The sequence below is a fragment of the Amblyomma americanum genome, chromosome 11 (genome assembly GCF_052857255.1).
Source record: "Amblyomma americanum isolate KBUSLIRL-KWMA chromosome 11, ASM5285725v1, whole genome shotgun sequence".
NCBI lineage: Eukaryota > Metazoa > Arthropoda > Arachnida > Ixodida > Ixodidae > Amblyomma > Amblyomma americanum.
Window position 1 is genome coordinate 10191160 of NC_135507.1, and position 25920 is coordinate 10217079.

The 25920-nt window shown below is 50.9% G+C and overlaps 1 protein-coding gene across 4 annotated transcripts in view; it reads left to right on the forward strand.

The window, feature by feature from the left end:
- LOC144110530 (membralin) overlaps positions 1-24950 on the forward strand; it is a 184479-nt gene extending 159529 nt beyond the window's left edge. For all 4 annotated transcript variants that reach the window (XM_077643522.1, XM_077643525.1, XM_077643524.1 and 1 more), the window contains 3 exons: positions 14829-14961; positions 20381-20480; positions 22845-24950. In XM_077643522.1, the coding sequence (XP_077499648.1) occupies positions 14829-14961; positions 20381-20480; positions 22845-23621 (1010 nt within the window). In that variant the 3' untranslated portion in view covers positions 23622-24950. The remainder of the gene's footprint in view (positions 1-14828; positions 14962-20380; positions 20481-22844) is intronic.
- Positions 24951-25920: the final 970 nt, after the last annotated feature.

Here is a 25920-nt window from a genome sequence, read left to right on the forward strand (position 1 = left end):
AGGTGAAATACCTCGGGCACGTTGTTTCAGCTGACGGCGTGCGACCGGACCCTGAGAAACTAAGGTGTGTCTCGGATTTTCCATCCCCGACTAGCGTCCGCCAGGTCCGGCAGTTTCTCGGCCTGATCGGTTACTACCGAAGGCACATAGAGGAGTTCGCCAAGCTCGCTAAGCCGCTCACCGCCTTAACAGCCAAAAATGTCGCCTTTCGTTGGGACGAAAACGCGGAGAATGCTTTTGGGGCCCTGAAAAGGAAGCTAATGAGTGCACCGCTGTTACGCCACCCGGATTTTAGTTTGCCCTTCGTTATGGCCACAGATGCGTCAAAGTTCGCAGTGGGTGCCGTGCTATCTCAGGTTATCGAGGGCAAAGAACATCCCGTTGCTTTTGCTAGCCGACAGCTGAGCCCCACAGAGCAAAAGTACGGAGCTACGGAAAGGGAGTGCCTCGCCGTTGTCTGGGCAGTAAAGCACTTCAGATGCTACCTTTACGGCCGCAAATTCAAGCTAGTCACAGACTGCCATCCTCTGAAATGGGTGATGAGTGTCAGGGACCCTAGCTCGCGACTCGCTAGATGGAATCTACACCTGCAGGAATACTGCTTTGAAGTTGAGCACAAGTCAGGAAAGACGCATCTGAATGCTGATGCACTCAGCCGCACAGCTGCCGTGGCAGCTATAGATGAGTTTGTCCCCGTAGTCGACCCCGCCGAATTACGCACAGAGCAGTGCAAAGATCCTGACCTGAAGCGAATAATCGAAAGCTTAGAGGGCGCACCGTCTAACCCCGAACAGCTAGGTTATTTCATTGACAAAGACGGCACCCTGTGTCGGCGCACGAGGCCAACCAGGAAAGGGAGACCAGAGAAAACCGCTTGGGAGAGAGTCGTCATACCTCGGTCGTGGACAGAAAGGGTTCTTCGCGCGTTTCACGATGCGCCATGCGCCGGTCATTTTGGCGTAGCGAAGACACGCAGGCGTGTGGAGCGTTTGTACTTTTGGAGTGGCATGCGACAGGATGTTCGAGACTACTGTGCGAAGTGTCATTCCTGTCTCGAAAGAAAAACACCCAAGGGACGAAGACCAGCTCCAATTCAGCCGTTCCCTGAGGTTTCGGCTCCCTTCGAGCGGACAGGTATGGACATAATGGGCCCATTGCCCACGACCACTTCCGGAAACAAGTACATTTTAGTATTTGTCGACCACCTTTCAAAATACGCGGAAGCGGTAGCACTCCCAGATCAGAAGGCAGACACGGTTGCAAGAGCATTTGTCGAACAGATCGTGCTCCGACATGGACCCCCGAGGCAACTCTTGACAGATCGGGGAACGAACTTCGTGTCGCAGCTAATGAGGAGAGTTTGCGAGCTGCTTAAGATCGCTAAGAAGCAGACAACACCGTACCATCCGGCTTGCAACGGCGCGGTGGAGCGACTGAACCAAACCGTGGCCGGGTTCCTGTCGCATTTTGTTTCGCGCGACCAGCGGGACTGGGATTTGTGGCTCCCGTATGCAATGTTTGCCTACAATTCCGCAGCACACGAGAGCACGGGCGAATCGCCATTCTTTCTTCTCTACGGCCGAGACCCGGACCAGCCTAGTGAAGTGCCAGAGGGCCCCCGTCGTGTCCCATACGCTTCACTGGACGACTATAAGGTTGAGCTAGAATCGCGCTTGCAAGTGGCGAGGGACATCGCAAAGGAGTCCTTAAAGAAAGCGGCGAAGCGCAGGAAGGAGGTGCACGATCGCAGTGCTAGAGACGCGCCGTTTGATGTGGGGGACAGCGTGTACATTGAAAACTGCCAAAGGCAGATTGGGCTAGCTCGTAAGTTCCAGACGAAGTGGAGAGGACCGTGCGAGGTTGTCGAGAAGCTTTCTCCGGTAAACTTCAGAGTCCGAGACGTGAACCGGCGTTTGATAAGGATACACGCAAATCGCCTCAAGTCGGCACCGGTTCAGTATTCACGAAATGAAGAAAGGGAAAGCGCGGATTTTGATGGGGACAGAAGTGAAGCGGAGCGCGCAGATAGTTCGCAAGAAACGCCCTCTCCTGCATTTGTTCGGCAGGCGCCCGAGGTGACGGCCGGAATGCCACCGGATTTACTTCATGCATTGCTAGAAGAAGAAGCGCGCGAGGTTGCCGCGCAGATAACGCCAGGAGAGGCTCCTGCCACGAGCCCTCGCGAGTCCCAAAGCAGACAAAGGGGCACAGACTTACTTAGTATGACTCATGAAGGCCGATATCCGCTGCGAAATCGGAAAGCTAAGTCGGACTAATGGCGTAAACAGAGCGGAGTTTTGAACTGGTTAGAATTGTGTAATGCCACAGCTCATAACATTGCTATGTGCTTATGTGTTAAGTTATCGGAGTTGGTAGTTAAACCTTTCTGTCATTAAGTAACACCTTCACAGGAGAGCGTGCGGAGCGCATGCAGAACCTGCCCTACTTCCTTTCGTTATCTATATTTTTGTCGGTGCCGTGATCGTGCTAGAAGTGGGAGCTCCTTTGTAACTGTGGTAAATTTATTTCGTCCAGTTTGGACTAGAAAGGAGAGGCTTGGGTGCTGAGTTTCATGTTTATCTGTAAAAGAAGATCAGTGCTGCCCCTGGAGACGCCAGTATTGACAGCGGAGGCATATGGTGTTGTGCAGTGGTGTTGAGTGCAGCGAAAAGTGTTTTGTCGGACGCACTGTGCGAGGCGATTCAGAAAGACAAGGGGAGCTGCGTGGACTCAAATGTTCGGAGAACATTCTTCTGGAGGGTGAGCGAGTGTGACATTCCGTGTATGCTACGAGGATCCACGTTCGACGGCGCGGCGTAGACGGAGACCCGTGACAGCGGCATCATCAATTACCCAGCCATGCTCTTTGAGTGACGACCAGAAAAACCGGTCCCGCCGCCGCCCCGGGGAAACAGGCTTTATCCTCCCCAATTTCCGGGCCACTGGGACAACATTCTTTCCCTCCCCCCCCCCCCCCCCCCCCCCTTTGTCGTGGGCTATCGCCGGGAAGGCACCCACAGCTTCCCAGAAGGGCCGTGACGGACACCTGTCAGACAGACAGGCAGTACTCGCCAAGAATGTGGAAAGACAGGCGCTAGTGAATTAGCTCCGAAGAGAGAGCCTGTGTATACTCTCACTTGAGAGAGAGTGGTGGCGTTTTTGTTGTTTATTTAGTTTGTATTGTTAACAGACTCTGGGGTCGAGGCTAAGCCCAGCCCAAGGGGTGGTCCCCATCTCGCATGTTATTTTGGATTGGAGAATTGATGCTTTGGGCGGGCCACTGGAAATGACCGCCCTTAGTCCTTTGTTAATCAAGTGCTTAAAAGCGCATGTAAACGGATGCAGTTCAGTCTGAGCTGGGGCTCCATGCTTAGCATGAAATGTGATGCTACTTAGGCACTAACCTGCCCGGTCGATGAGTAAAGTAGTGCAAAGTTTGTTCTGTTGAAAAATTATGCTCTGCTGTCATCATCTACAAGCTCGCCTCCTGTTCATCTTCCAAGCCGAACGACACTAGAGGAAGGGTTTGGGAACCATCCTCGAAGAAACGGACGACTATTGAAATTCTACTGCATACACGCTCAGGACGACATCATTCGCCAAGAGGGCCTTCAGCGCCGAAGCCCCGACGGCGTGCAGCTTCTGCCAGCAACCGCTCGAGCCCAACTCCGGAGCCACTCCATCGCCCCCATGAAGTCGTCGGCACGTAAGCTCGGACGCCCCAGCCTCTGATGTATAATCTTCATCATGTGTAATTATTGAATATACCTGTTTGTTTAAACTGAGCCATACGGTGTCTCTTTGCCTCTCCGTCCCGTGTGGACCTGCGCATTATGGGGGTCATCACATGGTGCATAGTCTCCTCATTCTTTGTAGAGAGCTGAACCGCGTCGTGACGGAAGGGACGAAGGAGAGGAGGCAAGTATGGTGGTGATGATGATTTTTTTAATGGCGCAAGGGCAGCTTTGTCCAAAGATGGCCGTGGCACAGTGTATGTTGTTCCACCCAAGATGAGGTCATAGACCCAAATCCCAAGCATTTCATCTCACAGAAGCCGAGCACCAGGCCATGAGAACGATTGCAGCCATTCTATCACCAATGGGTATTCGGCGGCTCTGGGGATCGTAGCCCGCACCTCCGGAGAGGAGGCAGAGGGAACGACGCAGTGGAGGGCTCCGGGTCACCTTCAGCCACATTGTAGCATCGCCGCGGTCGCCCTGAGGCGCGTCCAGTGCAGAAGCCACGCTGGTCAGCAAGGAGAGCAGAACCTCGATTTATTTCAAAACCTAGGTGCATTTTATGGGCATGCTTAACGTGAGGGGAAGAGGGGAGAGGAGAAGAGAGAGAGAGAGCGGCTGCCGCAAAGAAACGAAAGTGTGCGCGCCGGTGACGCGCGCGCAACTCAGTTTACTGAGTGGCATATGCCACACACATTCGACTAACATCGCACTGGGCGCGGTTGTCTTCACGTGAAGCAGAAGACGCGAAGTTTGCAGCCACTGTCCACAAGTGTAGGAGCTGTCGTGCCGCTGTTTAGGAAGCCCACAAAGGCGTGCCGTCGCCGTGGCTTAGGATGGTTACATCTGAAGAGGCTCCCAGGTTTCGGCGCCAGAAAATGTTGTGGGAGGTTCCCTTCATTTACTTCAGGGTTCTGACAAGGCGTCCGCTTCGTCCCGCCTGTCATGTTCGTTTCGAGAAATCTTCACCCTGCGTAAACTTTATTGGCGACTTGACTGCATCACGCGCCAACGCGTTTTTCCTTTGGGCGGAGGCGACGCGCTCGTCTCGGGCGCAGACTGTGCAGAGACCGTTTTAACGATCGTCGCTCGGCTTGGAGGCGCCATTTTGTTTCTTAAGGATTATCGTAGACATCTGCTAGGTAGACGTATACTGATGTATTTGTTCCCCAAATAAGGCTGATATGCTAGCTGGCATCTGTATTCGAATATATCATACCCCAGACAGCGAAAAATGCAGCCTTTCGTAAAAAAACTGGAAGACCAAAAAATTCAGCTTAGAAGCGAAATGGAGCAATTGTCATCGATGTAAACAATGAAGCTTTTTACTGAGGTTCCCTACTGGCAAAAGCAAACGCAAATGGTTCACCAGCTTGTGTGCTGCGTGGGCGGTAACAATACCAGCAGGTTTTGTTCGAGCGTAATTTCTACTACTACTACTACTATATTTTTTCGGCAAAGTCGTCTTTGCTGTGTAAAAATCCTTTTCAGTTTTCTGGCGCAAGTTGATGCATATTTCTTCGCTATTGGCATAATTAGTCGAGATTTGTCAACAACCCTGGTTCCATATTATTGTCTCAGAGGAATATGCAGTGTCGCTGTAAATGGACGGCTCAAATTACGTGGGACACCTCGTACATAGGCGTAGACACCATTTCGAAGCTTGGCCGGCTTTGCATGTCTATGCAATATATGTCACGCAGCATGCAATCAGTCTTATTTCTTGGGTTAGGGAAAGGAGGAATATTTCGTCTACTATAGTTCTCGGCAAAACAGCTGGCTTGAGAGAGAGACAAAGAAAAAGCGCAGGAGTGTTTTTCATTTCGCTTTGTGCGAGGGACGCGTGCGCAGTCTTTGGGCGTCATCGTCTTATACTGCCTGCATGCCCTCGAGCGCACTTCAAACGGCGACTTGTGCTCGCATGCGCATCTACCTGATCTCGCATTCGGCGGCAGGGACTCTTCACCGGCTCCCGTGAACAATTGGCTTTAGAGCGCTCGCGAGCCAATTGACGCGTCCACTTTTAGCGCGGGAGCGCGCCTAGCCGGGAGGCTTGATTACATCTAGCGTCGAGCTGAGGCCTTCGTATCCTGTATAGGAAAGCTCCTCTTTTTCACTGCCTCTTTTCGTTTTCGGAGCCTGGGAGAAAAAAATTGTTGCCTCGTGTATACCTAGACTCTTCCTGACTCCGTGCTGTGTGTATGTGTGTGTGTGTGTGCGCGCGCGCGCCATGTTGTGTTCTGCCGGTCCTTGCGCGTTCGGCAGTGACGTTGAGGGTTAAGGGATTTTTTTCACGTGCCAAAACAAGTATTTAGGCAGCTACAAGGTATCTGTCGTGAAGATGAAATCATAAAAAAATACTGGCTAAACTAGGCTACGACTTTGTTAAGACATTCGTCGAGAGCTGTGGTGCTTCTCCTCTCACTCCTCTTATTCTTCCCATCTTTCTCTCCTCATTTTCTCTTCTTTTTCTTTGTCTTTAATTTCTTTACTTCTTTTTTTCCACTTCTTTTTCTTCTGGCTTGGCTTCTGTCTTCCTCTTCTTCACTTCTTTTTCTTCGCTCGTCTTCTGTTCTTCTCTCTTCTCATTCTTCGCTTCTTCTCTCGTCCCTTCTCTTGCATTCGCTTGCGAATTTCTGCGGCAGTGACAACGGACTTCACTTACACTACCACTGGGGGTGGTGGTCAAAGTAACGACAGTCTCCGCAACAGTATTATTAGGAAAGGAAAGGCGCATTAACTGTCTCACTCTCGGTGAACACCTGATCCGTGCACGCAGGGAAGGGAAGGAACAGGAAGGAGGGAAATGTGGATGAAAGAAAGGGGCACTGGAGTGGAGGACTCCGGAATAATTTCGATCGATCACCCAGGGTTGGTAGTGGTGGCGAAAACATTAATTATAGAAAGAGGTGTGTGGGGTAGTGACCTGAAGGGTAACGCCCATACAAACACTAGGTGGGATGCCTAGTCAGGCAACCCACTGGCGGTTGCCGCAGCCCGGGCGCGCTGCGTTAAGGCCCTTTGGGCCTCGAGGGTGCAGCAGCTGGACAGGGTCGGCTCCCAGTCCTCTCGGGTGGAGTTTGGGATAGGGGGTAGGGATGGGTTCTGCTGGCAGGCCCACACCATGTGGTAGGTGTCAGACACCTCCCCACAGCGTGAGCACCGCACGTCGAATTGAGGATCGAAATGCTTTAGAGTTGCCGGGCACAGCATCGTGTTAGTGAGCAAGCGCAGGAGTACTCGCTGGTTGGCCTTCCCCCAGCCATTTGCACGGGGTGGGAAGAGTTTGGTGCGTGGATTTGTAATAATCGAATATGTCCTTAAAAGTGTAAACCGGATTGAAATCGGAGTCCTGGTCAGCGTCGGGTCCTGTGGGAAATGCCCGGAGAGAGAGCGCGCGGGCGGCGGCTTCGGCTGCTTAGTTTCCGTGGATGCCGTGGTAACCTGGAGCCCAAACGAGAGATCGGTGCCCAGGATCCGAGTCTCGGCTACTATTTTGGTAGATGCGATAAGCCAGGGGAGTAGCCCACCCTTGTTCGACGTTTCGACAAGCCCCTCGCGAGTCGGTGATTATGTATTTAGAGGAGGAGTCGGAGGCTGCCAGGGCGATGGCAACCTCTCCTGCCTGAATTGCTGACTGGGCCTTGAAAGTAAGGCCGTCTACTGTTTTGCCCTCGTGGACGACCGCGGCCGTGTACCATTCCCTGGGGTCCGGTCGGAGGCGTCCACGTAGAAGATTCCTGCTTTGCTCCCAAAATGGCGGTCCAAGGCTTCCGCCCTCGCCAGGAGCTTGCCATTATGGTACTCTTTGGACATGTTGGTGGGGAGAGGCCGCATGTGGAGGGCGCGCCTCCAGTGTACGAGAACGCGGCATCTCTCCTCTGTGAATTGGGTGTGCTGGATGTGAAGACGGGCTAGAAGGCGGCGACCCGACCCTGTCTTTGTGAGACGAGTGTATTGGTTGATGAGGTGGGCCTCCGGAAGCTCCCTGAAAGTGTTCACCACCCCCAGCGCCATGAGGTGGCTGGTAGAGGTAGAGACCGGGAGGTCCAGCGCTCGTTTTATGATTTTGCAAAGGATGACCTCGAAGGCATCCTCTTCCTGTTTCCGCGTGTGGAGGTAGGGAGTCAAATACAGGATTCGACTGGTCACGAATGCGTTCGCCAGCCGCAAGGCGTCTTTGCATCGTAACCCACCGCGCTTGTTGGAACCCCGGCGGACCATGCGGCCCTCCTGGTCCCCCACCTGGAAGATCTTGGCGAGTGTTGTGTCGCAGCGTCGCTGGTTGTGTATGAAGAGTCTGAGGACTGATTTCCTTAGATTCGTGAACGGGACCTCTTTGCAAGGAGAGATTGATTTGTGTCGAGCATGTGCGTGAGGGGCGCAGATGCATGAATTCCGGTTTCGGCGGGGAGCATTGCAGACCACAGTCTCGGGCATAGCGGTCCTTTATGCTGGCGGCCGTTTGCAGGCTGGTGTCCATGTCCCCTAGGCATCCTTGCGTAGCCCAGAGGGTGTCGTCGGCGTACAGCGCGTGCTGGACTCTTTCGACCGCACTCAGCAGGGCAGGTAGGCGCATCATGGCTATGTTGAATAGCAGAGGGGACAGCACCGCGCCTCGTGGAATCGCCCTCGTGCCGAGCAGGAAAGGTCCATGCTCTTGGTCCTGTAGTCTGATGTAGGATAGTCTGTCCGTGAGAAATTGTTTCACGTAATTGAAGGTACTGGTGCCGCAGTGAGTTTGACTCAAATGTGTGAGTATGACCTCGTGAGTTACGGTGTCGAACGCTCCTTTCAGGTCAAGCGCGAGGACAACTTTGTCGTTTTGGGGGTGTGAGATGAGGTTCAAGATTTCGTGGTCGAGTTGGAGCAGGACATCCTGTGCGGATCTGTGTGGGCGAAATCTGAACATGGTGTCCGCGAAGGTGTTGTGTTGTTCGAGGTATTCGGACAGCCGATCCCGTACCATCGTCTCCATCAATTTGCCCACACACGAGGTGGGAGAGATGGAGCGGACGTTGTCCGTGTCGATCGGTTTACCGGCCTTCGTGATGAAGGTGATCAGGGCCGTCTTCCAGTGAATGCGGCGGGGGTTTCCCCGTCCAGATCGCATTGACGTATTCTAGATGGCACTGGTACGCTGAATCAGGAAGGTTCGCCAAAAGTTTGACAGTGACCTTGTCCCGGCGCGGTTCCCCCCTTCATTTCGGCCAGACTGGCCCTCGGGTCGTAAAGCTGGAAAGGCTTGTCCAACTCCTGAGTTTTCCCTGCCTGCGTAGGAGTATAGGCCGATCTGTGGGCGTCCTGAGTTGTGCACAGGTAGCGATCGCGGGGCGCCTGTGCCACCTGCGTTGTATTGCCTTGGAACGAGTGCATGGCTTTGTGTAGTTGCTTCTGAGTTTCTGTACGGGTCTGTGTTGGGTTGATGAGGGCTCGGAAGAGCCTCCACGTGTTGCGGCTCGACACTTGCCTCGCCGCCGTGTTGCAGCGGTCCACCCAGTTGGAGTCAGCGAGTTGGGCCGCGTACTCTGCTGCCTGCTCGGTGAGGTCCGCAATACACGCTTTGACCTTCTTCTTGTGTTTCTGGCGCTTCCAGCAACGCGTAAGGCCGCGGCGCGGTTTCCAGAGGTGGAGGAGGTGGTTGTCCACGTCCGTGACCACCTCTGTGAGCTCTATCTGCTTCTCGTGGGAGCGAAGGTGCGATATGACTGACTGGGACCAGTTCGTGTAGCTCTGCTCTTTGATGTTCGTGTTGGCGTCGGATGGAAAATTTTGGCGAAAGGTGGTTCAATTGGGTATGCGTGCATGTGTGGTGGGGCGCTTTGGGGGGCGTGTATAAACAGTGGTGCTGTGGACGCATTGGTCGCTGCCGAGGGTATCCTCGGTGTTGATCCAGTCTGTGTGCCTTATGTTACGAGTGAAGGTGAGGTCCGGGCATGTGTCTCGGGTCACGGAGTGACCTGCGCGGGTAGGAAATGCCATGTCGATGTGGATGGAGGGTGAGCCCCAGTGTGGACGCCAACTCCCCCAGCATGCGCCCGCGCAATTCCTCCTTACGACAGCCCCATAGCTGTCTAGGGGCGTTGAAGTCGTCCACAATCAGCAGGGGGTCGCGACCCGCCTCTTTAAGTGCACGGCTAAAGAGGTCTGCGAAGGTCACTCGCTTCAGTTTCGGGGTGCAGTATACATTAAGTACGTGCAGGGGAGGATTCCATCGGCGAAGGGGAAGCATCTTTACCATGGCGTGCGAGTACGGTATATTGAGATCGAGGTCAATTTCGATGGCTGTGTACGACTTGTGTACGAGGAGACACGACGATGGGTTTCGCTAGAACGTCGCGTAGTTAGTCAACTTGGCCGCCGCTCCTGGCTCCTGGAGGGCGATCACGGCAGGCAAAGCCTCGAAAGTTTCTAGGTAGAGGCGCAGGTTCGCGCGTTTCTGCCGAGCCTTGAAGCCTCTACAATTTCATTGCGTTACGGTTACCACTTTGTGTGTTTTCGGAGGAGGGGAACGCGTGTTAGGCCGTCCTACCATCAGGATTGGAGGTGAGAGATGGGGGCTGACGGGACTCCGGCCCAGAGCCAGCACTGGGTGGGGGTGCGGGGTTGGAGTCCTCCGATTTCGCGTCTCTGGGATTGCCGATAATTTTCTTGTGCCTGTTGAAGGGGCTCGTTCGGGTGGTTTTCGATTTCATGCAGCGGCTGATAGCTGCAGGGACCGATGCCGAGCATTTGGTCTCCATGCAGTTCGTCGCCGTTTCTGGCATTTTCTGGAGATGGGAGGTGAGACGCGCCTTCATCGCGGCCATTGCCGACGCGAACGCGGGCGGCGGTTCTGGCACACTCTCCATGGCGTCGGAACTCGGGATACCCGTCGCAGCAGCTAGCTGTTCTTCTAAATTTTGAATTTTGGTGAGCAACTGCCCAATCTGTGCTCTAAGCTGCTCATTTGGTCTGCGGATTTCGACATCTACGCCGTAAGCCGAGGAAGGGGTAAAGGGTGAGGAGGATGGAGGGGAAGAGGCGACTCCTGCTCAGCTGCTCACCCGAGTGTGTTGCTGCTGCGCCGGGGCCCGGGCTCCGGCAGCGCCACTTGGTTTAAGGGCGGGGAAGTGCTTGGCGTCGTCTCCACTAGGGGGTAGTGGCGGCGCATGCTTATTCTTCTTGTTTTTCTCCTTTCGCTTCTCTCCCGTTGACTTCAGTCCGGGGGAGGAGGAGGCCGCGTTGACGTATCCCTCGCGCAAGCAGGTGGCATGATTGCCGCGTACCGCGCCGCCATTGGCTCCGTCGGCGGGTGACCTTGCCTTTTTCCAGGCGCTGTATTATCGGATACACCATGTTGGGAGCGCTTGGCTCCGGCAAGATGAAGTCGGCGGAATTTTTCCGTGCAATCTTTCGTGCCCATGGGGTGGGCTAGACCACAGATTGCACAGGATGGGATGCACACGTGTGGCACACGGCGGTCGTGCGTCGCAGTCAGTTTGGCCGCAGAGGCTACACTTAGGCGAGTTCGGCGTGGGGCAAGTGTCCGCGTGGTGTCCTACAGTATCACACTTCACACAGGCTGGCACGGTTCGCTTGTATTCTCGGACGGGGGTGAGTTCCCCGTTGTAGAGGACGTACCGCGGGACCAGCTTTCTCACAAAGGTGATTACCGCGATTGATGATTTTCCGAAGCGGCGAATGCTGGCAATCTGGCCGCCTCTCCAGGCAATTTGTGCGGTATTCTTTACCGGGGGTTCTTTACCGTGTACTGGGAGCGCTCGGCACTTGCACCTATTGCGCTGACGTCGCGCAGAACAATGATGGGTCAAATTATATGCCACGGCCGTGGATTGTATTCCATGTCCTCGCGTTCAGCCGCATGTATTTGATTATAACGATTGCGAAACTGTCCTTAGAGCCCGTCTACCGAAATCTGGCACTTTGATTGGCCAAGTATTCGGTGGTTAGCAGACTGTCGCTCCATCTGCGGCGTTCAGACGAACAACTCAGCGCCTTGAAAAACAAAATTGCATAGCACCAATAGCTGGCTGCCGAGCTCGTTGAGGTGGCACCTGCTCCGGTTTTCTCCCGTTCCGCTCCTTTGTTCATTCGCGTCACTGGATGGCCTATGCCTTGCGATATGCGTAGTGTTCTGGTTCCTGTGCCAGCGACGAAGGCCGACAAAGGTAATAATGAACACGGACCGCTACGCTATTATCCAGACTTTGACGGGATACCGTCTGGCGAGAGGCGAACATTGCGGATGTCACAGAACGTATTAGCAGCCATGGCCGATCCATTGAGCACTCACATTGACGAGGAATCCGCACGGACCACGAAATGTCCTGTTTGATAGCTACATATCTTCGCGAATATACGTTTACTACTACCCCGTCATGGTGGCTCAGTGGTTAGGGTGATGAGCAGCTTAGTCCGAGGGTGCGGGTTCAATCCCGGCCGTGGCGGCCGCGTTTCGATGGAGGCGAAATGCAAGGTGCCCATCTGCTGTGCGATGTCGGTACAAGTTGAAGAACCTCAGGTGGGGGAAATTGTGACGCAGCACTCCTCTACGGAAGCTCTTTATTCCTACTTTCACTGCCTCCTTCTTCCTTTCCTCCATGGCACGGATGAAGTTCTTTTTTGTTTACTATATACCCACCGTTTCATTAGCCTGGCTGCTGAACATATGGGGAGCACCTGTTCTCTGCTCAGCCCTGTGATGTGCAGGGTGCGAATAGTGTGAAAGAGAGTTTGTGCAGTGCGCCCTCTGTTTCAGTGCCCGCCGCATTCTTCACTTCGCGGTGGGTCCCTTTGGACGTCTTGGTTCGTTTACTTCTCGCGATGTGGCGCCACCAATGTGGTGCATTGGCTTACGTCACAGCACGAATTCCTGACATGTCAGGCATATAGAAGGATCTTATTGGCGTCGCCTTTGAATCGCGGCCGTGGCAAGTGTCACGTTGCCTTGTAAATGAAAGTGGCCGTTTTATTTATTTCGTACTTATTTTACTCTTTTAACTTTTAGTCTTATTTTCTTCTATATAGCGCCGCTCCGCGATGAACTGAGAGCAAAAATTTGTTCGCCCATCGCCGTGGCATGTCGCTATAGTCGGATACATGTCAAGAAAAAGCGGCTTTGCCCCGTCAGAGCGCTCCCTTCCAGCCAATGGCGTCAACCGATTCTCATGAACCTGCTAGCATCACAATGCAGGGCGGGGACACTCCCCCTACATCTGCCACTCCCTGCTTTGTCATGCTAGCAGGTTCATGAGAATCGGTTGACGCTATGAGCTGGAAGGGGCCGTTCGACAGGGAAAAGCCGTTTTTTTTCTTCACTTGTATACTACTATAGTACTGTGCTGCACTCGAGAGCCATATATGTTTTCTTTTTTGGTTAGAACTTGAAGGGGCTTCAAAGTGACCATGCTTTTGCAAGAAGAGTACTTTTCGTGAAACAACAGCGAAGATCTCCGCCCCCTCACTCGTACTCGGGGAAGTAATTACTGGCTCCATGCTAATAAAGCGTGCCTGTTTATATTGCTTCTACCTGTACCTGCTGCGAGGACCGGTCAGTTTGATCACCGTTGTTGCGGTAGTTTTTTTTTTTATCGCTTCCTTTCTTTCGCTGTTGCTTCCTGCGATGTCCGCGGGCCCGGTCCTTCTTATTGGCGAACTTCTTTAGTGATTGGAAAAGGAGGGAGAGAGAGAGAGTAGGCAGTGTTTGCCGTTAACGTCCGTTACAGTGTACTCTGCAGTATTTGACCGTCTATGCGGACGTCTCGGTACCCGCCAATATATCCGGTCGCGAACCAGGTGGCCAACGAAGCTTTCTATTATACCGCGATCGCGCTATGTACTTGCCGTCTCAGCTGTAAGAGCTTTCAGGTCGGTGTCAAAGGAACCGCGTCTGATCTGGTCTTTGTGTGACGCTCAGGGCGTATAGCAAGGCGCTACTTTTTTATGGCGCCTGTTGATTTCGAGGACGAACATTGACTCTTGTCCTCACTCTCAGTTCATTGAACGCATTTTTTTCTACAAGAGTGCGGAGGGGAATGTTGGTGCACAAGCAAGTAAGTCTCTAAGTTGGACTGTGGCGACCTGCTGTCGAAAAATGCACGAAGCCGCGGCATTAAGGGCGGATGAAAAATTTAGCAGATACATGCGAAGATATCATAGTGGTCTCAAGGTGTAGCATTGAAATAACACAGCAGATCAATCATACACTCTGAGCCAAAATTAGCCCCGTGGGAGCAATAGCAGCCGTTAGCCACCGTGAGAAGCGCGAAACGACCAGCTGCGATCGCCTGCGTGCCTGCGAACCGCACGGACCAATTACATGGGTCAATTCTTAGTCCCTAGAGGACTAACTGTAGTCAGACAACGGTTGATCCCCTCGGAGCTGGTCGCCAAAAGGGTTATGTGGCAGCGGAGTTAGTCTTGCAAAGGACTAACGCCCCTACCCTTTTACATCCTTTTAATGCATGCGAAAGCATTACTAGCACCATTAGGCGAAATTCCTTCGGCGACCGCCGTGGTTGAGGCCGAGAGATGGTCCCAAAAAGATGACGTCATCTTTTGACGTCTTTTCTTCTTCATGTGTGACGCCCGTCATAATTCACAGTTTGTTTTGGACAGTCCCTGCTATATCGTCACGCAGTGAAAGGTCATGTCATCAAAGGTCAGATATATGCCAATAAGTGTCATAACTGTCATTCAAGCCGCTGCGAGCCGTTGAACGGACAGTCGCGGAAAATGCGAACGTCTTTAACCATAACTCCTTAAGCTCAACTTTTCGGGCATGACCCTGCAGTTCGTGAGGGTTTGTATTCTGTGTCTTCAGTGTTAAAAGTTCTTCTATATGACCAGGTAATATGTAGCGATTTTATCCTTCGATCCTCTTTCATCCTTGGCGTCCGCCTCGCTCAATGTCCGATCCTGGCGCTAGCTGGGACGTGACTTCTCTTGGGCCATTTGCCCAGGGCGGAAAGTATCAGAATGTGATAGAATTATCCGATTGCTGTGACCCATTCCTACATTGATTACCGTCTTCGTAAATTTCTTGGTTCATACGTCATCTTTATTTTCTCTTCCTCCACGTACTCGCAGGCATGGAGACGATTATGTCGGAGTTCTTCAACGACACCACGACGGCCTTCTACATCATCCTGATCGTGTGGGTCGCCGACCAGTATGACGCCATCTGCTGCCACACCACCATCACCAAGAGACACTGGCTCAGGCATGTGTTGTGACAATTTAAACGTGTTTTTACTCACATGGGCGCCATTTTAATCCACAAGTGCATTATTGGGCTGCAGTTCGGAGTTCTCGCTTCCGGAGAAAAAATTTTCGATTTGAGCCATAGCGGTCGTTCTGGGTAATAGCACTAGCCATAGGCGGCAATCCAAGTGGTCAACCATTAAGCGCTTCGATACGCGCCTATATGTTTTAAAGGAAGAAGTTAAACCGTTATTTACATTGTGTGAAATGTTTTAATGTAGAAGTGCATTCTTGGTCTCCACCTCACGCTTTCTGTGTACACTGTAAGCGGACACGTACTCCGCCGCAAGAATTTTTATCCAGCTGTCGGAAAGCATTAGCTTGGCAATTTATCGCTCTGAATATGCTTAAGAGATGGCATCGCTAAGTAGTTGCCGCAATCGTTTCTATGCTAATGTTCAACCTGCAGAATAACACTCATTTAATCTTGGAAAACACTAGTGAGGTATATGAAAACAATTTCTTATCATCCAAACCTTCAGATTTATCCACAAAGCCGGCGGCAAGATTAAGAGAGGTATATGGGCTGTCGTCTTATTACAGTGTCGCAGATGTTCAGTGCAGTCTGTATCTCAACTTTTGGGGCCCACGTGACCAAGGTAGCTGCTCTTCCCTGACAGTGACGTCATAGCTCATCCCAACGCTCAGATAGCGAAACCGAAATCGCTCGGTATAAATAATGCAATAATAAATTATTGACTGCGCATATATATGAATCGTGGAGCGTGTATCACGCGTCCTGGGGCAACACGCAACTTTTGAAACAAAGAACACGCCAGTCTAAAATATGTGTATCTACTACTTTAATGCCTTTAGTCAAGTTTCCGCCTTGAGTTGAATCGTCTGCTGCGGCGAGGGGCAGCCCCACCCGGGACGCAAAACTGGCCGCTGGTTTCGCTGAACGCTGCACCGACGGTGGATATGGGCTGGGCAACGTTCGAAGCACAGGGAAGCTCAGAGTAAAATACTATACGAATAACGCCTGAGGAAATTGGACGATAACAGGTGGGCAGCTAAGGTATTTAAATACCTATACAGAAAGAGCGTTGACTCACAGTGGCGGAAACGAACTAGAAAGCTGGCCAGTAAGTTTGCCAGACACGAGGAAGGAGAACGAAAGAGCATTAAACAACAGGTTAAAAACGTCGAAGGTAAAAATTGGATAGATTCAATGGAAAAGCATAGTGTAGAACTATATCGGTACTGGAAAAGGCAGATCAGGAAGGAAACGTTTTATGATAACTCAAGAGGCAGTGCCCTCCTCTTTTGAGCTAGGTCGGGGTGTCTTAGGCGCCAATATACTCTAACGTCCTCGGCGCGCGGGCGAGCGCCGGTTGCGGTCGGCCACGTCAAGTCGGCAACGCCGCGCCAGGCGCAAATTTGGCCCGCCTACAGTCCGACTTTTCCGACGCGACGCAGCCGCTGCGTCTGGAGAAGCGCATGCGCAGAACGCCCGACACGCCCTCTGTCGTGGATTCGCGAAACAGCGCTGCCCATACTCGAGACCTGCCGTGCCCCTACGAAAGGAGGAACCTGTCCGGTCGGCCGGCGGCGGCCCGCGCGAAATGGCTGCATCTGCGCCGGGAGCCGTCGGACTGCGCTGGAAGCCACCGAACACGCCGGCGGTCAGGCGCCGCTGGAGTGTAGACGGTTGCGTTTTGCCCACATGACGTCGCCGTGCCGTGCGCGCACGCGCTACGTCGGAGTATAACCGCGCCTTTAGAACGCGCAGCTGAAAAAAAGAAATTTAACCAAGATGGCACATGTGCTGTGTGTGGTAAATCTGTAGTAACAATAGAACACCTCATTCTAAAATGTGATGGTATCCATCCCGATGTCGATGCAGGCACTCTTACTAGGCCCTAGGGTTTAGAGGTAACAATAGTCATGCAAATAAATCTGCGGTGGAAATTAGCAAAAAGCAATTGGAGGATTGGTGGCTCAAAAGCAGAGAGGTGACATAAGTTTAAAAGTGTAGGAAGACGTATTTTAAAGAAAATGGTGAATTTTATTAACTTACAGCAGAGTTAAACAAAAATAAAGCAAACAAAACTGAGCATGGTGGCAACTACCACCGCCCGCTTCAAAGGGGACCCTCCTACCTTCCATCCATCCACGGTGGAGGCGCCTGGCGGGCACACGATGCCGATAGTTTTTACAAGCTTCGATCTACGATTGCGAGCAGTATCACAAAAAGTACCTTAGTTGCTTCAAACGTACAATTCCTCTGCAAGTATGTACGCGATGCTCGTGCTTAGCTTTTTGACGCATTTGTTTTCTCTGGACGAACAATACCCCAACGTTTTTATAGACAAGCGTCATGTTTGTAAACAAAGGTGGCGCCGCGGTCGGCAGCGACACGGGGTGTAGGCAAAACGCAGCACGCCTACACTGCGCCAAGAGACTCTGCCCTCGAAACCAACTGGGGTATGCGAATATTTCAAAGCGTGCGCGTCGCTTCTTGTTGGAAACATTTTTTTTGATGCCCGGAGAGTAGTTCCGCACTTTTTCAGCCTGTTCGCCGGGAGGAATTAGTAGGCGGAGCGCTGCATTGGGCTCTTCTGCGCTCCTAGTTGGCGACAAGTAACAGCGCAGCGCTACGGCGGGTGAAAGCGCGAGGTATGGGGAGGAACTAATCGTCCACAGTTCTCAACTTATGGGCCGATAAAGCATATCCGATTGCTAGTGCAAGATAGGACTACGTGATGCACGACACGAATCAGCTTTATCACACGACGAACATTGTAATGTGCTTCCTATTTTCACCGAGCCGCTTCACTCCGGAGACATTGGAAATTAAAGAACAATATATAGCTGCTTTGAATGAGGCAAATGCAATCCGAGAGCTCCACGAGCGCATGCATAGACGTTTTCCTCGAGCTCCAAACGAAATTTACGCCGAATCTGCTAAGCTATAAAATTTTGCTTCTTATTTTAGAATTTATTCATGTGTGTGCATTTTGCTTGATCAGAGTGGCTTTTGGCGTGGAATTTGCTGTGTTCGCTAGGTTCTGATCGACACACAATGTGAAAATTCAAATAATTTAGGAAATAACACTGCGCGACTTTGTCGAGATCCTAGCGTCGTTCGACCGATGTTGAAGCGACACAGTTGTTGAAATTCGCGAAAATGAAAACAGAGAAAAAACCGTCGTGCGTGCAAGTACCCGAGTTCGGTGCTTCTTCAAACTCGGCACGGTGTGAACGCTGAAGGCGACTGGCGACAGCTTTCTGTTTTTTTTTTTTTTTTGCGCGCGCGAAGTGATGGGGACGTTGTCCGGCGATAAGCATCTGAAAATGGCCCCCTGCGTTCAGTTTACGATCCCAAGCACGCGGAATATCGCGCCTAAGCATATGCTGAGAGCACGACAGATTGAGAACGAGTGGCAGGCGTTACTTGATTTTTTGCACTGTTTGCCACGCGACCGAACAGCAACGATGCGAAGTCAGAAACGCGAACCAACTTATTAGATTTGAATTCAGAAACGCAATATAACCCAAGGGGCGAAACGAGCTCGGCGGTAATAATTAGCCGCAAAGCCGATCCGTCGCCGAACTTGACCTGCTCATCGGCCCCTGCCCGTCGCTTTCGCGCCTATCTGACTGCGATAAACTTGTGGAAACTTATTCCGCTTCCTTTCTTCTGCATTGCGGCTCAACCAATCGCACCACAATTTGTCGGCACGCAGTGAATTAAACCCAAAAACACGCAAGCGTTGCGCACCCAATACGGAAGCTCCGGCTTTTTGCCTACGCAGCGAAAGTCGCTGGTGACGCCAGCGCCGCCGCATCTCTTTGACGTCACGGCCTGACGCTTGTCTATGCCCCCCACCTCACCCCCCCCCCCCCCCCGCTCTTTTTTTCATGTTCGATGCGGAAGCACGCATGGACTTTTCCCTTTAATGCGAACTTGGTGTTCGCTTCGACATTGATTGCTCCCGCACGTTAACCTAGGCTTTGTGTACTTGATCGACATGGTGCTTACATTTCTCAAGCCTCAGTAATGCGCTGTCTCCTTGCGGCTTAGCCCGGCCGCTGTCGGAGGTACCGCGTTAATCGTGGCCGGCTTGCAGAACTGCGTTCATGAATACCGACTATGCTCGGGTATGTTTCCGCTGTGAGACGTGCTCCAGCTTGCCGCATTGTTGACAAATGAGCTCCCATTCAGGCGGCCGCTTAGGGGTGCCGTGCAAGAGAGCAGGAGTACGAAAAAGGAAGAAACCGAGGCAGTTTGTGATTGTGAGTCAAAAGAAAAAAATCGCCCGGCATTGGACTCGCAGTCAAAAGCCGAGGTTGGGCTGCAGCCGTCGTCTGCAGCGGAGAATCCGTCTGCTCCGGTGCATTCTGGGATTTCGCGCGCCATCCATCCATCCAACCCGGATTTCTTTGTTTGTTTTTCTTTTTCTTGCCCTACGTGTTGTCGCAGGCGCCCGCGTGCATCGGCGCATGCCTCGAAAAATAATTGCGGCGGCAGTCGTCCAATTAGACCGCTCCATTCATCATTAGACGCCTGCGGGCCCTCTTGTGTTGCGCGCCGTAGGCTTTCCTCGGGTCGCGTATCCCGCGAACGCTGCTTCGACTCGGGCCTTCTTGTTTTCCGCCCTGCTGCTTTCGAAGATGCTGGGCGTCGTCGCTGCGGGCCTGTTTTGTGAAAAGGGGCGTGAAAGGGAAAAGAAACGCCCGGAAACAACTTCCAAGTTCTGCGCGGTTTCAGGTGAAGAGAAAAAGAAATACAGAGCTTCTCATGGTTAGAACGGCATTATTCTGCTTGTGTCCAGGAGATCGCTGGCAGTGCTACCATGAGATGAGGGCTTCAAGGTGTTCCGGAAGAACATCTGTTGGCTCTTTACTGTTTTTTTTTTCATTTCTCGACTGCGTTTTGCTGGTATTTCTTGCGCGGGCGCGGGCTGTATGCGGTGACGCCTTAGAAATTTGATTTCTATTTTTTTTCTTAATTTCGCGCTTTCCATTCTTGTGTTCACACATAACTCTAAACTGTTCCAAGCCACAGGGCACTTTTTTTGTCTCATTGTGTTCATAGTTTTTACACACCATTGCAAAATTTTTTTCACCCACAGCATGAAAAATTTTAATGCCAAGCAGCCTTGGGCGCTTAATGTTTGCGGTAGTTTCTTTCCTGCTAAAGCTTTTGTTTTTGTAAAACCCGCTTCCCTTACAAAAATTTAAAGTGCCTGCAAACTGTCTATAGATTTTCCATTGTCTGCCTGAAGAAAAAGTTAACAGAGATTATTTTAGCCTCTTGAGAAAGTTAATTGAGCGATTTAGGCACCCTTTGTACTTCATTTGTTGAATGCAAGAATAATACTGTCGTAGTAACTTATCTTGTCATTTTCTAATTTTTTTTCTTTTGCTCGCAGGTTCTTCTACCTTTACCACTTTGCCTTTTATGCGTACGACTACCGCTTCAACGGACAGTACAGTGGATTGGCCCTGCTCACCTCCTGGTTCTTCATACAGGTCTGCTCTCGGTAGCCCTTCCAGCATGGGAAAGGGCACGGCGTTATTGTTTCCTTGCTTTGTGAGCATTGCAACAGTTTAGCAGCGCCAATGACAGGCATTCAATACAGAGCAGTGCGGGGTCAATTGGCGGGAGATGGGAATGGTCTTTGTCCTGCAGTGGACATACGATGTTTATGATAATGACAGCAGGCCTTTATCAACCTTTTCCTTTCTCATTGTGATGTGTTCCCCTCTGTTCGCACTGTCTGTATGTCCTCCCAGTGTCCTATGCAGTGTGCATTTGTGGCAAGGTCCATGAGCAAATAGGCAAGATGATTCTCACATCTGGAAAAAGATGAACTGAAAGAGGAAAATTTGTTAAAACGAAATAGTTTGGCGCAACAACACAACTTATTCATTCCAGGCAGGTGAGCCGACGAAGTCTCTAAACACACCCGCTTACTTTTTTTTCCATCGTTGAAGAGTGCACATGAGGTTCTAATCTAACATCAGCTGCGTTAACTCTCGGTGGAATCTTGATAGACAGGTAATGGCTGCGACTTGGTGGGGAAGGCCGTTCCAGTCAGATGCTGCTCGGGCAAAAAACGAGGCCGAGAATACAGTAGTATGGGAGCATGGATGGACAGCTTGAAGCGGATGACCATTGCTCTGAGATAAGTGCATGCGGCATACGATGTAGGGTGCTACGTGCAATAAACTGTTGAAGAATTTGTGAAAAAGGCAGAGGCTAGCAATTAGCCGGCAATGGGAAAGAAGTGACAGGTTAATGTCAGCTTTCAAAGACGATACACTGATGTCGTATGAGTATGCGGAATGAATGAATCTAACAGCGCGATTTTGAACTCGTTTCAGGTTAGCCTTCAGATAGTTTTGATGGGGAGCCCAGGTGGCGGATGCATATTCAAGTTTTGGTCTTATCAGTGACTTATATGCTAGCAGTTCCAAGTCTTTTGGTGCATGGCGTATGTGGCGTTTCGGGAAACCTAGTTTTTTGTTGGCCGATGAAATGATGTTGACAATGTACGCATTCTAGGATAAGTTGATGCCTAGGTACTTAAATGTTAGCACAGATTCTATTAGTAGGTTGTCTATTGTGTAAGTAGAACGAAAAGGTCTAAGACTTCGGGTGAATGACATGAGCTTAGATTTGTTACGGTTAAGGGTCATTAACCACTAGTCGAACCATTCTTGTACACTGTTAAGGTCAGTCTGAAAAGCGTTTTGGTCTGGGATGTTAGTTGCTGTACGATAAATGATGCACTCGTCAGCAAACAAGCGGATTGAGGAAGACACATGCAAGGGTAAATCGTTAATGTATATTAAGAAAAGAAGAGGACTAAGAAAGATTGACATGGCCAAGAGCTTTTGTCCTGGTCACGGACATGGACTAGAGCTCTTCTCTGTGTCATTCTTTATTAGTGTCCTCGCATCTTTTGTGCGCTTTTGATGATGGAAAAAATGAGGTACCAACTGGCCCAACGTTCTAACTTGCTGACCACCTGCTTACATGCTAGTTAATTGTGGTCAGTGAAAATAGCATGAATTTTTTGCTGTAGTAAAGCGAAAGGACGACACAAGAGAAGCCTTCCCGTAGGCTTTTCGACTATCATTAGGAGGAATGTGCTGCTGTGGCCATTTGTATTCGTCATGACGAAACTTGTTGCGCTTGAAGGCAAGGACAGAATGCAGTAGACAGAACGGGTGCTAACTTTCACAGTTAGCACCCTTGTGGTCTACTTCGTTCTGTGCAAGTATTCAAGCGCTGCAAGCTTCGTCATGGCAAACCAACTTGCCCAAACAGCCACTTTGACTGCATTCACTAACAAATTTGTGTTAGCTGATATTCACTTACATCTGCAGGTGAGCGAGTACATGACTATATGCAGAATAAACTTGAAGACGGGCCGACATTCCAGGAATTGCGACAAATTACTGACAAGGCAGATATTCATTGCGGTCATTCTGAAGCACAAGTTCTTTTTGCAGTGTTTTTGATGATGGCCTTAATTAGTAATACACAAATGATGATATATTGATTAATTTGTGATCAAATATATAATTTTGGTGCAACTGCGTTAATAGAGTAGTATCTAATGTGTTTTGGGATAACATTACATGCTCAAGTCAATGCTAAAAATCCTCATAACCGTCACAAAAATATCGCTAGACCCATACTGTGTGTACTGTCCAGTAAAATTTTCGCAAGAGAAGGATGCACTCATTGTGGTTCATTTCTGCAGCGGAGACAGCACGGGAAGTTTTGTCTTACAGCATTGTGTTCTGCCATGAATGATTCGCGTTTAATTTCTCTTTTTCATGCGCCACTTTTGATGCCTCCGTTTGGTCTCGTCCTTGTTGCAGCACTCGATGATCTACTTCTTCCACCACTACGAGCTGCCGGCGATCCTGCAACGCTCGGGCCTGGAACAGGGCGAACCGGCCCGGACCGGCGTGGCTGAGGTTCCCAGCGCCGAGTCCGTGGCCTCCAGCGGCAACAACAGCGCGCAGGCCGCCACCTCAGCGCACAGCTCAGCGACAACCACGGCTTCGCAGCAGCAGAACCAGCGCAACGGCAGCGGGCCGTTCCACTCAGCGACCGTCCGCTTGAGCGGCCATGCTGGCGGCATCACGATCCAGCCAGCGGGAGACGCTCCGCGCGTTGCCTTCATCCGGACTGTCTACATCGGCAACCTGCTGAACGCGGCCACGTTCGGGTCCGCGGCTGCATCGCAGTCCGTGAGCCAGCAGCAACAGCACCACCAATCCCAGTCACAGCAACAGTCCTCGCAGCAGCAACAACAGCCGCAGGAGCCATCCAACGACGGTTCACGGACCAGTGCCGACGACTCCAATTCCAGAACCGGAGGCGGCGAAGCCGACACAACTCTAGTCCACAACGCGCCGCGCGGCGACGGCAGTACGGAGGTGATCGAAATGTCCAACACGTCGGACAACTCGCCCAAGATGAACGGCGGTGATGCCGAGCACAAGGAGCGAAAGGAATCGACTTCCTCGTCGTGCGAAGACCTCAAGGGCGAAGGAAATGACGTGGAGCGAAATGACGAGTCGCAGATGGAGCCTGCGGTCTCCGAGAGTCCGAGCAGTGGGTCCGACCTTATGGAAGACCCTCCGGCATAGTGACCAGTGGTGATGCATCCTTTCTTAGTGTGCGTGTCAGAAACTGGAGCTGGAACCATTTAGCCCAGTGGGTTAAACTGCCGCAGGCGGCACGCGCATGCGTGCCCCTGTGGCCATTTTAGTCTGAGGTCGCCATGTTAGACCTATGTGCCGCACCCGTGGCAATTATAACTGTTTATTTGTTTTGCTCTTTCAATTTGTTTAGTGCCTGCCACGAGAACTCTTCAAATGCTGGGCACTTGATGTCCGGCCAGCTGTGCGGCAAGAAATTTATGTGGTGCATTGCGGCAAACAGCTATACACCACGGCATTCGAAAATGCGTGTGTCCACGAATGTGTCACTCTCTGCCAAACGTGAACTGCTGTCGCAGTCGAACCTTTATCACTTGAGAGACCAACACACTTGTCCTGTGCATGGCGGTGCGTGTTGCTACTATTCAGTCATGAGCCAAGTGTTGCTGTACAAAGTAGACAAAAACTAGCTCTTTGAGCTATGACTGACAACCCCCTCACGGGTGGATAACAGTTCACACCTTAAGCCTAGCTTCAATGTCTCTGCTGAGACTGACGCTGTTCGTGTCATGAAAGCTCTGTATAACATGCTAGGGTGACCCGGTGACGTGTCATTTTGTCAGAGACTGCAAACGTGCTTTTAGGAAACAAAAGTGTGTAAAATGTGTGCGGTCATGCAAAAGTGTTTATTATACCACGACGACACAACAAAGGGCCAGTAAGTCCGAATGTTGTTTAGATGGGGGCTTTCTTTTCACTACCTTTTAATCTTAGTCTCTAATGGCCTTTACTTCAACTGTAAAGCTATCTGGAGAAAGGAGCACGACTTGGAAACTGACTGCTGTGAAGTTGCTGTGCATCACTGCTTCAATAACTTATTGTGTGCAAATTCCATGTGCGTTGCATGCAGTACACGTTGCCAGAAAGATTATTTTTTCGGCGTTATGAGTGAAAATGTGAACGTAACAAGCAGTAGCAGTATACTGTGCATCTACAAGTCAAGTCACTCTGTAAACATTTTCAATTTCCTACATTCTCATTTGCAGCATTATCTGACCTCTGTTACGTGGTCTCTGCAATTCATTTTTTAGTATGGCAATTTGGGTGAGTTTTTCGCGACAAGTTTCCCTGTCGTGTGTTTGTTTATGGTAGCCACGAGAGGGATGCACGCACTTTTCCCTTTTCTCAGCTTCTTGGTCAGAAGGCATTCAGTCAAAAAAACCTGCTTTCTCTCTTTTCTCCCGGGCGGCGTGGCTTTAGTCCCCTTCGCTGTTCGCGCCTCTGAAGAATAAAAAGAGAAAGCTGCAATAAATTCAACATTGGCCTCCCTCTACTTATTTGTATGCCTACCAATGCTGTCTTCACCCGTGTTTTTTTTTTTTCTCAGCTTCAGCTGTTGAAGGCATGTTGTGTCGAGGTCACATTGTTCACACAAAATGACATCATTCTCACATTATCACCATCAGTGGCTTTGTCATTGGTTTTGTGATCTATGTGTCATTCGTGTGACTCATTGGTGATTCCTGTGAGTCATTGTCATGTAACCCATTAATTGGCAGTGCATCATGTCACCCTTTCAACCTATTTCAAATGACCATGCACCTTTTTCACTTAAATGACCCCCATGACTTCCTTTAAAACATACTCCTCTTCATAGCTGTTGGTGAAGCTCATGTCACATTACCTTAACATTACACATTAGCCTCTTACTTTCGGCAAACTGAGTAAGAATTGAAGCCATAGGGGGACGAATTAGAGTAAAAGCTCATTAATTAGAACTGCAAGGTGCCGGAAAAAATGTTTGAAGGATCCTAAAGTTGGAATTATCAAATGAACCCGAAAAAAATGGTCAAGAACTGCGTGCATCACGCCAAATATATTTGTCTGGCGAAAGGCGGGGCAATCCAGGGTTCCGGCTTTTGAGACAAGAACAACCCGGCAAATGTTCATTTTTCACGTGTTCTTCTATGCTTCATTGCGTGCATACTGGCAAAAGCATCGAAGCAGAACCACTCCATAATCGTAAGAGTCTGCCTCTATAGAGGACAGTGGGACGTGGTGGAGTCCCAACACTACCGCGTCATACCCCTCACAAGCGGCACCGTCGTGTGTGTGGAGCTTTCATCATACGAACAACGAACGGCACGTGACAAGTGAGCAGTTATGGCGCACTGAAAGAACAGAACCACTTGGATGGAAGCGAAGTAAACGCTTGGCGATGCCGAAGCGGAGAGAAAAAGAAGGGAGTGGAGTCCGAAACGTCGGTTATCAGCGTCCGAAACGTCTG